Here is a 13,851-nt window from a genome sequence, read left to right as displayed (position 1 = left end):
TCTCTCAAAAGTAAATAAAACAATAAAAAATAATAAAAAATAAATTTAAAAAGTGATATAAGAAGAACTGGACCAGTCTCTCTGACACAGGCTTCTTTTTAATGCCTTGCTAGGATTTAACAAAGTAAATTCTCGAACCACGAATGGCTTAGAGAGGACTCCAGGGGCTCTTTGCTACTTTTATTTCTGTACTTCCAGCAACGATAAAACTCTTCTGCTTTCAAAGTTTGGGAAAATAAGGGAAGTTCTTAACATTGAAAGGGGACCCTGAGAAATCTCCAAACTCCCAAAGACAGTAAAGCATGTAATTTCTTCCATAAAACTCTAATTTTCTCACTAAAAAAACCTGTATCACTTCTTTAGATTCCTTCACTTTTCAGTACTAGCTGTTGTCTCTCTTTTGGGTGTCCATTCTCTGTGAAGTAATACAATTATTACTACACTTCATAAATCTAACTATTTAGCTGAGGGTGAGCAAAGAACAGGACCCTGTGGCAGTGTGGGTGAGGGAACAGTCAGTCTGGCTCACTCACTAGTTAAGTGACTTGATATTCTTTCGATTTTGTCATCAAAATTCTTTTGTCATCAGCAAAATGAGAGCTACAGTCACTTGTCTTCAGCAAAACTTGCAAAGAGCTGAACGACAGATATGAAATCTGGAAAGGTCAAGGAACTTCAGTTACATTAATTTATGGCACACCTGAATCAAGCCAAGCAATATAGGAGGATCTAGAATTTTTAATGCACACTAACTACCCTCTATTTATGGACAGAATTGCTTCCGAGGACTAACTGCTCCAAAATCCTTGAAACTCCTTGTGTGGTCTTATTTTCTACTAAGAATTCATTCAACATAAATTTAGTGAGTGTGCAAAGTGAGGTAAGCAAGAGACGACCCTCTGCCTCAATGAACTCAGCGAAAGAGAAAGTCAAAACAATTCAGGGCAAGTCCTGTGAGAAGGGCACTTAAAGGGTGCTGTGGGAATGTGAAGGAACGAAGCTTGCTTTACAGAACTCAGTTTCTTCATCAATGTAATGGAGGACGACCCACGGTCACCTCACAGGGCTGTCATGAGGACCATGAGAGGGTAAATGCGTGTGAGATTTCACCTGGCTGACAGGAGAGAGGAGAAAAGCAACCCTGACAGGCTGTGGCCGCCCACATCCCTTGGCAAGAAACAGGGGTGACCTGAAGAACGGTCCTTCTAGGCCTAAAGAGACTCCATTGAGAAACTGGGCTTCCCTAAAGAAGCCTTTTCATAAGGTTACGGTCACAGCGGCTTCTTGGCGCTAACCCTTTATACTTAGCTCCAATTCCTTTCTTCAACAGAGTCCTAAATCCTGGTGTTTCAATTCTGACAGAGACAAACCCAATAGACTGAAAGGGATTTATGGAAAAATTCACCAAGAAGGTCATCCATTACTGGCTGAATTGTGCTTCCCCCCCGCCAAATAAACTGGGAGGGGGAGTTCAAAATCCTAACACCCAGTACCTGAAAATATGACTATATTTGGAGACAGGGCCTTTAACGAGGCAATTATGTTAAAATGAAGTCACCCGGGTGGGCCCTAAGCCAAGAGGACTGACTGGTCGTTTAAGAAAAGGAGATTAGGACACAGATACATACAGAGGGAAGACCACGCGAAGACAGGGAGAAGATGGCCATCTACAAACCACAGAGAGAGGCCTCAGAAAAAAGCAAGCCTGCTGACACCTTGATTTCAGGATTCTAGCCTCCAGGACTGGCAGGAAATAGATTTGTGTTTATGCCACCCAGTCTGTGGTACCTTGTTACGGCAGGCATTGCAGACTAATACAGCATCCTATTACCAATAGCTGACAGAGAGGGAGAGAAGAGAAGCATCCGGGAAGAGCAGAGAAACAGAAAAAAAGTTTTATTTTGCTCTTCAAACACTAACGTGAAAAGGCAATTAGTGCTCAAGAGAATGAAACGAAAAGTCACACAATGGGAGCAAATATTTACAAAAGACATATCTGATAAAGGACCATTATCTGAAATATACAAAGAACCCTTAAAACACAACAATAAAAAACAAGCAACTTAATTAAAAAGTGAGCCAAAGACACCTCATCAAAGAAGATATACAAATGGCAAATAAGCGTATGAAAAGACGCTCCATATCACATGTCATCAGGGAGATGCAACTTGCAACAATGAGATACCACTACACATCTATTAGCTTGGCCAAAACCCAGAACACTGACAATACCAAATGTTGGTGAGGATGTGGAGCAGCAGGAACTCTCATTTACTGGTAGTGGGAATGCAAAATGGTAGAGCCACTCTGGAAGTAAGTTTCTTATATAAAACTAAACATGCTCTTACCATATAAGCCGGCAGTCATGCTCCCTGGCATTTAGGATTTACCCAAAGGAATTGAAAACTTATGTCTACATAAAAACCTGCATACGAACGTTTATAACAGCTTTACTCAGAACTGCCAAAACTTGGAAACCAAAGTGTCCCTCAGTAGGTGAATCGATACGTAAAATGTGGTACATCCAAATAAAGGAGTATTATCCAGCACTAAAAAATGAACTATCGAGTCATGAAAAGACACAGACGAAACTTAAAATGCATCTTACTAAGTGGAAGAAGTCAATCCGAAAAGGCTGCATACTCTATGATTCCAAATACATGATGTTCTGGAAAGTGAAAACTATAAAGACAGCAAAAAGATCAGTGCTTGCCAGGGGTTAGTGGGGAGGGAGGGACGATGAGGGCGAGCACAGAGGATTGAGGAGCAGCGAAACGACACTAGGATACTATAATGGTGGATACACGTCACAGATTTGTCCAACCAATGTCCAACACCATGAGTGAACCCTAAGGTAGACGATAATGCTGTGTCGGTGCAGCTTCATCAGATGTAACAAATGTGCCACTTTGGTGGGGGATGTTGACGATGAGGGAGGCTGTGCATGTGTGGGAGCAGTGGGTACATACATGGGAAATCTCTGTACCTTCCGTTCAATTTTGCTGTGAAGCTAAAACTCCCTTAACAATGAATCTACCAAAAACAAAGGCAAGTAGTGGCTCCCATCCTTTGCTTCTGTAATAATCCTAATCTGGCCAGATTGGGAGTTTATCATACTTTGCTGCTGAATCTGTCTACAATGGACTCTAAGCTCCTCCAGGGCAGGGAACATTGGCCATCTTAGTTCCTTTGACATCGGGGATGGCCCTCAACACGTAAAGGAAAATATGTACGTACTGTTTTTACCATTGCTGAATAAACGAAATAAAAAAGCTCAGGTGAGAAAACTAAGAGACTCTCTCTGTTCTCACATTTTGTTTTTAATTTTTTTAAATGTTTATTTATTTATGAGACAGAGGCAGAGTGCGAGTGGGGGAGGGGCAGATAGAGAGGGAGACACAGAGTCCGAAGCAGGCTCCAGGCTCCGAGCTGTCAGCACAGAGCCCGATGCGGGGCTTGAACCCACGAACTGTGAGACCATGACCTGAGCCAAAGTTGGACACTTAACCAACTGAGCCACCCGGGTGCCCCATGTTCTCGCATTTTTAAGCAAACTTAATTTAGACAATTGGGACAAGATGTGAATGAATTCACGTCTCCCCCAAATGGTTCCACTTATCCCTACTCAGGTCAAGGCCCCATGGGATGAGGCAGTCAAATGGGACCATTTAGTGATGCCATGGTGGAAATGGGAGTTTTACCTCATCTATTGCCACTATGTTCCTCTAAAACTTTCTCTGGCTCTATTATGCCATCTGTGTACATTCTGGAGCAGTTACAATAATAACGGCAAAGTCCTACAGAAATAAGATTTTTAAAAATGTCATGTAGTTACAGTGAATATGCAGTAAACACTTCACCAAAGTGAGTAACAGTCCTTTAGCATTTTAAAGGTAAGGAAAAGTACCAAATGGGGTTAATTCACATTATGGACTAACGGCCTGTAAACCTTTGTTTGAAAGCAAAGTACAGGAAAAAGCTGTGACAAGAGCCACTTTTCACCATAAAAATAAACTCAAATACTTTGTGACTTTTCCAAGTCAAAAGGCCAAGTTTCAAACAAACATTAGAACCACCATCCAGTTACAACCCTTAAGACCTATGGGCTTTACAAATGGAAATGGTAAAACAATCTTAGAGAAGGAAACGGTGCAAAGAAGAGTCTACAGTACAGATTTCACATGCTAGTTCCAGGGTTGTGTGCGGACAGACAATACTTAGACTCCATTCTCAACACAACTGTGTGTAGTGACTGTCACTTTTCACAAGACTTTTGATGTTAACATCTACCGTAGTTCTGGCCTTGGTCCAAACTGGGTCAGTATGTTTGCCCTCTGGATCCCACAGATTGCCAATTCATTTTTATAGCAAGTCTCCCTTGAACAGCAAATCAGAACAGAGTATTTCACACTACTGATACAGTGAGAAGTGAATTTTTTATAGGTCACATTAACGTACACTTACAAACGTTTCCTCTAATTATTAGCCTGTGGATTGTATGACTCCTTCTCCACTTGTTCCCCATGGACTACAACTTGGATTCAAATTCTCTTATTTAGAAACCATCCAGATGATGTTTTCAGAGTGAGCAGCACAGAGGTTTTCAAACGTGGCTGCACGTGAGAATTGTTTGGGGGGGGGGGACGTTCTAAAATATGGAACTTCCTAAACTCTACCCCCCACCTTCTGAATCAGAATCTCTGGGTGAAGCCCCTAGGTGACTCTTCAGAGAGAGCTTATCAAACATGACTTACCTGGAAACGTGTGATCTTGGAATACAGATAAGCATGACTCAGCGTCTTAGTTTATACCCCCTACTGACAAATACCCTAATACCTCTTAACATTACTGAGGGATCTGAAAACGCCCTGAGCAGGTAAATTTCAGCTCATCCACTCATTCCTAAAGCACAATTTATGAATAATAAACAAGAAGGAAGCTAAAAGGAAAAATAGTTTCATAATTAAAATTCTGTAAGTAAAACAAAAGGTTCTAGGAACATTTCACAAAGTTCCTCCTGTGACACACAGACTTAAAATCCTTCTCTTATCTTATTTTCGTTAGCCATCTGACATGTACAAGAACCCATCGGTAACTCACACTTAGTGCCGTTTTGACCTTGACCTCCTGGATAGTGTACTTATTAGAAGCAAATGACAAAAAAAAGTGTCCCAACTCTTAAACTTGTGAAATAGAACTGCAGTAAATTGTGTGACGGTACAGATTCTGTCAACACCTCTCCCCTTTTGCCAAGCAAGAAGCTTCTAAGCAGCTATTCTACTCCTTGTTTTTCTGGAAGAGCAATGTACCACTCCTTGACGTTCTCTAAAAAGCCACAGTAAGTCTCCAGTGACTTTCCACATCACTCCTACATGTCTCTAAGAGCCAACAGACTTTTGAAAACTGCTTATCATGAAAGAGTATTTCAGCCCCATCCCTTTGGAGTCTAAGAACATCTAGGGAACAATCTGAAATGGCTAGATTCAGATAGAAGTAAAGGGGAAACAAGTTCTAACATAGTAATACCCGGAAAGAGGTAACAAACCAGATAGAAACACACACTGTACTCATCAGAGAATCAGTACTTAATTCTTTCAACTCACAATGCCTTTAAGGAAAGGTCCTTAGGGGTAAAAGAGAAACAGCTATTAATGATACTGCAAGTAAAAAGAGGCTAAACATGAGCCACAAATGGACGTTCAAAAACCCAGTTACTAATGAACAGAAGGAACTTTTTTCCGCATTACATAAATTTTACAGTCACTGAAAATATGCTGTGGAGATAGTCCAAGTACTTGGTGAACATCTAAAAACAAGATACTAATTTCCAAACCAACTTCCTCCATCAGTCAGTATACCGTTTCATATCCAAGGACAGCAAAACCAAATAAGTCAGACCTTTTAAAAATAATTGTTAGCTTGGGGCACCTGGGTGACTCAGTCAGTTAAGTGTCTAACTTCGGCTCAGGTCATGGTCTCACGGTTCGTGGGTTCGAGCCCCATGTGGGGCTCTGTGCTGACAGCTCAGAGCCTGGAGCCTGCTTCAGATTCTGTGTCTCCCTCTCTCTCTGCCCCTCCCCTGTTTGCAGTCTGTCTCTCTCTCTCAAAAATAAACATTAAAAAATTTTTTCTTAACTGTTAGCCTATCTTGTAGATGGAAAAACTGGTCAATTAAGACTAGAACTGAAAACAGTTAAGACCAAATCAAGGGCAGCATGGGGATTCTTATGTGAGGAAATCCAGCAGTATTAGCAGGTTTCTTTATGTCCTTAAGGTTACCTCCGGCCTTAATACCGACCAACAAAATGTTGAATTGATATTCACTGACAAACAACATAAACACTCTGTAGGTAACTAATATGAAAAATGTGTAAATTTGCCTTTTTTATTTTTTACAGGTAATAAAAAAGTTGTCAATGTGATTTTTAGGTAGGAGAAAAAAAACCCATGCACTTGTCACGACATTTTCAAATACTCTGTTATGTAACAAAGCTTTTCCCAGACCCATTAAGCCCCACAGTGCCTGAAAGTCTTGTGTGAGGGTTACAGGCAGCACCCGATCATCTGGGCGAAGGCGCAGATATGCACTCTTAGGATGGAGTCAATAAAAGAACTCCACCCCATGCCTCTCTTTCAAAATGAACCTAGGCTTTTAGTGAACAGCAGAGACACACTCCAGGTCTATTTTTTTGTGGTAATGTCTGGTTTTTGTAGGTCCAATGATCACGTTGCCTATGCTTACTTTATTACAATTACTAAACTCTATAGAAAATAGCATTTTCAAAATATAGCATTTAAAGAGTCCTTTTTGTAATGTTCCTCCCCCAAAGCCCTGCTTTAATAGAGAACAATGTGAGACAGGCTGTGGGGACCAAAGCCGGGGATTCCTACACCGCCGCCCCTCATGCAGGGGAAGCCTGTGCTCACAAGGGCCCCCACGGCCTGCTTCTGAGACAGCGGTGTGATGCTGCGTGAACAGCCTGACAGTAGGTCTGGCTTTTATGATGCAAATTTCCACTTTAAACTCAACGGTAATTACAGTATTTTAACGTACCTTTCTCATGATCGGTAATAAGTTTCTCCAGTGCACAGTCCGCATCAAAAATGTACCGGTAAAAGCACAGCTGGGTGTACAGGGACTTGTCAGAATACTGCAATAGAACAGAAAATAAATGAATACTACTACTGGCGAGGGCAGCGACAGAGATCACTCGCAACAGAGTGTATTCCGTACTTCTGACTTCTATATCAAGTAGCTTGTTTTAAACAAGGGGGGGTGAATAAGGAGAGAATCATACTAATGACTAGTCCCCCTCATATAGCATACATACCTTTCATAATTCAGAATAAATCCTGCCACTTCGATCACAGATTACTACTTGCGAAGCTGCAGACTGATTGCCCCTGCTGTCAAAAAACTGATTTTGTCAAATTGCAAATTCCTATGCACCCTTTACAATTTGCACTGTTAATTGGGAAAAGTGGTACTGTGCTTCCTAACTGGGACCTGTCCATGGTAGCAAGAAGTTAAACAATTTCTGCAAATCGTTTAACATACACTGCTAAACTATGAGCCCAATTTTATGACTTGTGGTGGAAATCTAAGGCCTTTGCCAGGGACTGGCTCACAGACATGACATGGTGTAGACATGAGGAACACCTTGACCGCTCGTTCTGTGCTAGTCCTGAGTGGGCAACGTATGACCTCAGAAATACCAGGTGAAATGAAATAACCAAGGTCTTTCAGCCCACCCATGTCAAAACAAATGTTTAGTGACCTTGGCAAGTTCTAACTCAACAGATCATAGGAGATGTGCCCGAACTACTAGTATTCATTCAGCAAACATATAATGAACACTGATATTCCCCAGGGTATCTAGAGAAACTGGGTACTCTCCTAAGCGACTGTATCCCACCCTATGTGGGGAAAAACACATGCAGCCAATTCAACAACCGAAGTAAGAATTATGTGGTGAGTCACATTCAAATGCACTTCTATTTATTTAAGATCAACTGCCCTAGGAACTCTCTTTCCTTCTTCCTATGAAGTAAGACACTTGGGAAAGAAACCCTCATGCTGAAGGACAATGTACTAGAGCTTTGGTGTCTTCTCTGGGGGTGGGGGTGCCCTACCGAGGTGAAACAAATGAACCCTCGGAACTTCTCAAATGAGAGAAGCTCAAATGACAAACACATTACCAGCTCTTGCTTGCTGCCTCAGACGAACATGAAATCCAACCAATATCGAATCAGCGCTTATCGTGCACCAGATTCGGCACCAGTGACAAACATACATACGGCTAACTAACACCGTAAGCACTCTATAGATAGATGTTGGCTGAATGAATTAATCCAAGAATGACCATGACAAGCAAGCCATTTGTACAATCCATGCAGCTGGGTCCAGGGGCGCCCACAGATGAGCATGCCAGTAGGAACCTCAGGAAAATCACTATCCACAATTGGATATGGAAACAGCATTACTTTTGAAGGAACTCTCTTGGGTAACCAAGTATTAGATCCAAGGATCCTAGCTCACTATCAATGATGAAAAACCACAGTCAACTCAACTTGGTACAGAAGTGACTGACATTCACTTATTAGAGCTCAATGACTGACCTTCCCGTTCACTGCATTATAAAGTCTGTTACTAAATTTAGTGTATTTTAAACTTCTTTGGCCATTGGAAAGGGTATCTATAAATATTAGACTGCAGGAATAACCGACATGGAGCTATTCATCATCAGCCAGGGCTACTGTCTCTTTTTGTGTCCACTCCTTCCACAACTATCTCTTTCTTTACCTGAACCTATTTTAAAAAGTATACACCTAGAAGCCTATTTTATTTCTTATTAGCTATTCTACAATATGCATCATCATTATACTATTATACACCAGTTATTTTTAGCGAATCCTGATTACTGCTTCCTGGGGGGAAAAAAAAGGAGGACGACAGCGATTAAGTTATTTGTTTAGTTTTTTAGATTCAGCAGTAATTGCTGGTACACATCTCCCTGACTGCACACATGCTGCAGGTTGAATAGAACACTGAAATTACCTCCTTCATAATAGTTTGTTTTGATAATGTATTGTGTGTCGAGATGATGAGAAACAGTTGCTGTCAATTTGATTAGCCATTATATTTTTATGTTAATTGCCATTATTGGGTCCATTCTGTTTAGTGTCACCATAGAAGCCATACAATGTTAGCATAAATAACAAATTGGAGTAAATTAGGAAGATATATTTTTGCCAATTCATTTTAATTGCCCCTCAGTCCTTCCGTTGGTTAACGCAGCTGTTGACCCATAATAAGCGCTGGGTCAATATAGCTGCTTGTCAATTCAGAAATGCAAAGTGCTGTGTTGCTGGTAATGGATATACAACAACCTTTGCCAGCCAACTGAAGCAAACGAGTGACAACCCACATGAAGGAATAAAGCGTCAGCCACGGAGTTTAGTGACCTGATATTAGTAGGCAGGCTAATTGAAAGTCACTGCCTAAATGGATAAGGAAAATAGGGAAAAAAAATTAAAAAGGAGTTATATATTTTAAAAAAATATACCAACACCTCCTGCCCTTTTGATTCCTGACATATTTTGCAATTAGTAAATTGGCTGAAAACAAAAGGCCCTATTAGATTTTCAATGTCAAATACAATTAAGTGGTTTTAAAGAACGCACATGAAATGGAGAAAACTATAGTTTAAATGAACAAGAATAACACCTACTTTTGTTTTCTTGATTTTGCACCATTAATTTGTGATCACTCGGAGGGCTTTTTTTTTTTTATCATTACCATCTTTTCTCTTTTGCCTTTGATGATAAAATCTTCTAATCAAGAAACCTGACACCCTCTAGTCTTCTGAGACGTTCAACGGGTTTTTTTTCCCTCACACTTAAATGCTCATTGTGACTGTACAAGATTGGATGGAAAATACTTCAAGAAAATAAGATGATATTTTAACATTTCTTTCTCTCTCTAGCTTTTACTTATTGGTTTAAAATGTTCGATTTCTCGCTCTTTCCTTGAAAATTGCACTCAACACGGTGCCTAGGCTTCTTTCAGTCTCCCTTTATAGTTAGAACATCGTGTACCAAAGTGGCCGATTGCGATTTTGTAAGGACAATGCTGAGCTGAAACAGCTACTGTGTGTATCACACTCCGCATTTGACGTGGCTGCTCGGAGTGTTAACACAGTAATAAGCGTGAGACCCGTACATACATAGAGGTAGGGAAGGAATTCCACTCCGACAGACCTGGCGCAGAGGAGGTACTTAAAAGATATTGTGGGAGAAATTCAAGGAAAAGGAAAATGTTTCAATGCCACTGGTTCTGATACTTTTTGTAAAATCCTGTAATTGGTTTACATTAGAAACAATGCAAACTTCACTTTCTCCAAGGTAGTTCTCTTTCCATTTATTTATAGTCCCTGGTCTCTCTCCTGAGATTTCTGATGAGGCTCTAGATCAGTGGTCCCTCACCTGACTGCACATCGGAATCACCTGGGAGCTTTTTTAAAAAAAATACTGAGGCTCAGACCTCGCCCCTGGAACAACTAAGAATGCAGTGGAATGCTGGGGATGGGCATTGCTCCTAGGTGATTCTGGTGGGTAGTCTAAGATGAGAATCGCTGTGCTATAGACAATCTGTACTGGAGAAACTTTTAGAACCAGGCACTCTTACCCCTCCAGCCTGGCTTGAGATAAAGGAATTCACACTGACCAAAATAGCTTGAGATTTCCTGAGAACCATTTTTGAGGAAGATGGTTGCTTGTCCAAGCATATTATTTCAAGAATAGGACAGGACATATTTTCCCTTACATAAATACAGGGCAATGTTGAACCTGATTTGCTTTTTTGTTGGTGAATTATAATCTATACACCAAAAGTGCACAAATAATAAGTGTGCAGCTTGATGTACAAAGTGAACACATCTCTGTAATCAGCACCCATAATAAGAAACAGAACGTTACCAGCATCCCCTCCCAGCTACTTACCATCTTCCCCCACCAAGGGTAACAACAGATTTGCCTTAAAATAAAAAAAAACCCAGTAACTTCATGTGCCCAGAATCATATAGTTTGCACTCTTTTTCTCTCTGGCTTTTTTTGCTCAACATTCTACTTGCAAGATTCATCCACACTGTTGCACATAAAAGGAGTTTGTTCATTCTCATTGCCATAAAGTATTCCACTGAATGAATAGATCACAATCTGCTTATCTATTCTATGAATGATGGATATTTAGGTGGTTTCCAGTTTTTTGGCTATTAGGAATGGAGCTGCTGTGAATATTCTTGCACATGCCTTTAAGGCACATAAGTGTACATTTCTGTTGATTCTAACACCTACCAATGGAAATGCTGGATCATAGGGCATGCAAATTTGCAGCTTTAGTAGCAACTGCCAAACTGTTTCCAAAGGGGTTTTAGTATTGGTTTTCAACCGACTTTACTTTGAACTAGTTTGACAATACATGGGTTTTTATTTTATCTAAGATTTTCTTGTGGCAATATAACCAGTCTACTCTCTCTCTCCCTCATTTGTAGGGATAGGGTAGAAGTTAGCTAAAACTACCTCTTTATCAACTCAAAAGTAAACGTAACTTGCTTCTAAATTGAATCCCTTGAGGTATGAAGAGGTGGGTTCACAACCCTAGAGATTATCCACGGCAAAATCTTAACCTCAAGTTACCTTCCTAATACAACCTAGAAGATACAAGGCCTGCCCTCTCACATTAACTAGTATATACTCACAGAGGTCAAGCCCACTTGGTTTAAGCCTGAACAATATCAATCAGGAAGGAAAATGGACTGCCCTAATTCCCAAATTTACCCCAAAGTATTTTTGATGATTAAACATCATTCTTGTACTATGAACACAAATAAACCAGCACTGACTCTAACTGTAAAACAAAACAACAACGGGTGTATCAAACCCCATTACCTTGCAAAAGCTCAGGACAGAATTTACTCCAGGCATCATGGCATGAAGCAGATTCAGAACTCTAAACCCTGCTGGCGCTCACAGGGACCATAAGATACAAGTCTAGAAATGAAAATTTGCCTCAGGACAGCCCTGGCTGGAAAATGCTTACTAGTACTCTCACCATCTACCAGAGAGAGCTCGAGCCATGAGGCTTACTCAGGAGTTCTCCTCAGGCCTCTCCGGTGGCAGCCTGGCCCCACACCCGCCCCACTCCTCACCATCACCCTCTCTGGGCAGACAGGCCTCGTGCTCTGTCCTTCTGCGCAATGGCCCGGGTGATTCTGCCCTCTCGGGCAGGCCTGTCCTTCCAGCCCCGCCTCAAGAGGCACTCTGTTTCTACCTACCTCATCAGACCTCACAGTCATCCCAGGTTCTGGGGAGCCTGCCAAGCCTCCAGCATTTGGTTTGCTCACTTCGCACCTGATAAAGAGGCAGTCGCCTCTTCTCTGGGTGCCAATGCTTTACCACATCCCTCTGGCGCAGAGATCACACTCCAGGTAATCCTCACTATTTCAATGACCCTCGCCCCTCCTAGGATGTGAGCTCCAGAGGGCAGGGTCTATGTGAACTTCCCTCTGCACTGTTGGTGCCCAGGCCAGAGCCGGGTGTATAGTTGGCCCTCAATGGATGTGGAAAGAAAGGATTCGCAGAATGTGTCTCCCACCTCTCAATGAGTCTCAACGTATTGCCTAATGATACAACACTAGTCCCTTGAAATGATTTTGAATGTTTCCCGTGTGTATCTCCCCATGGCAGACTGGTTGTGGGGTCAGACTGAATCTGGTTTGAAAGTCAGTCTATCATGTAAAGGCTGGGGTGACTCTGGACACACTGCTTCACCTAGTCACACATCAATTTTTTCATTGGTAAAATGAGGCTAAAAAACCACTCAGGAATGGGCACACAGCACACAGGGCATATAGGACAGATCCTGTACTTTTCCCAACTAGTCTGTAAGGTTCCAGGGGGTCAGAATTTGTATATATTTGGAAAACCCAATGCCATGCTCGTGAGAGGTGCTCCAAAAAGTTCTATCCAAGGAGTATGTTTAAACTCTGGAATACGAATGCCCCTTTTTTACGAATGTGTTAAAAATGGCTATTTCTAGTGTTTTAGCAAAGATACGCTTTTAGAATTCCAGTACCCCTTACTTTCCATACACCTTTAAGGCTTATATAAATTATCAGTCTTAATTACGAAAAGGCTGAAATAAGCTTTCTTGCTTCCCCTGCCTCTCAATCACATTAGATTCCCCCCCCCCATTTTATTTGCAATATCTGTATTAACTTAGCTATTTTGCAAATATGGAACAACAGAGAGGGAAAAATACTGGTTTGCCAATTCCACTGTACTTCTTTGCAAAGGAAATTATTTCCATAGGCTACAGAAATAACTTATTTGGATTACTTCAATTAGTTCTAATACAAAACATTGCCACCACTTCATTAATCAGCCGCTTGTGAGGGTTACTTTTCCAAGAAGTCTTTTTGGTAATTTGATTAGAAAGAATGGTAGTGCACATTATCATCTGATTCAGTATGTCCATCAAGTAGACAATTCACAGTGAGTTCTTGATAACGATGGGCTTAAAAAAACACACACAGCAATTTCTTCATTTCAGAATTCTAGTCCTATTTTTTTAATAAAGATGAAGTTATTTTTCAAAGTCTTTGGCAACACACGTTGCTGAATAAGCATCAGGAAATAGTTCCGGGCTTTAAGAAGCATTTCACTCTATCCGTCTCCCCACAGACAACCCCCCCCACGAATGATGCAGTAATTAAAACCTAATTATTATCTTCATTTTAAACAAAACCTAAAGTGAATACCAATTAATAACAACATACTAATGAGCATCTG

The 13,851-nt window shown here is 41.0% G+C and overlaps 1 protein-coding gene across 3 annotated transcripts in view; it reads right to left on the bottom strand.

The window, feature by feature from the left end:
• POLA1 (DNA polymerase alpha 1, catalytic subunit) overlaps positions 1-13,851 on the bottom strand; it is a 302,724-nt gene that overhangs the window by 62,071 nt on the left and 226,802 nt on the right. For all 3 annotated transcript variants that reach the window (XM_006943631.5, XM_019823691.2, XM_045051163.1), the window contains exon 36: positions 7,055-7,151. In XM_006943631.5, coding sequence (XP_006943693.1) covers positions 7,055-7,151 — 97 coding nt within the window. The remainder of the gene's footprint in view (positions 1-7,054; positions 7,152-13,851) is intronic.

Source organism: Felis catus, chromosome X, assembly GCF_018350175.1.
Source record: "Felis catus isolate Fca126 chromosome X, F.catus_Fca126_mat1.0, whole genome shotgun sequence".
Taxonomy (NCBI): Eukaryota; Metazoa; Chordata; class Mammalia; order Carnivora; family Felidae; genus Felis; species Felis catus.
This window is presented reverse-complemented; position numbering and strand designations above follow the sequence as displayed.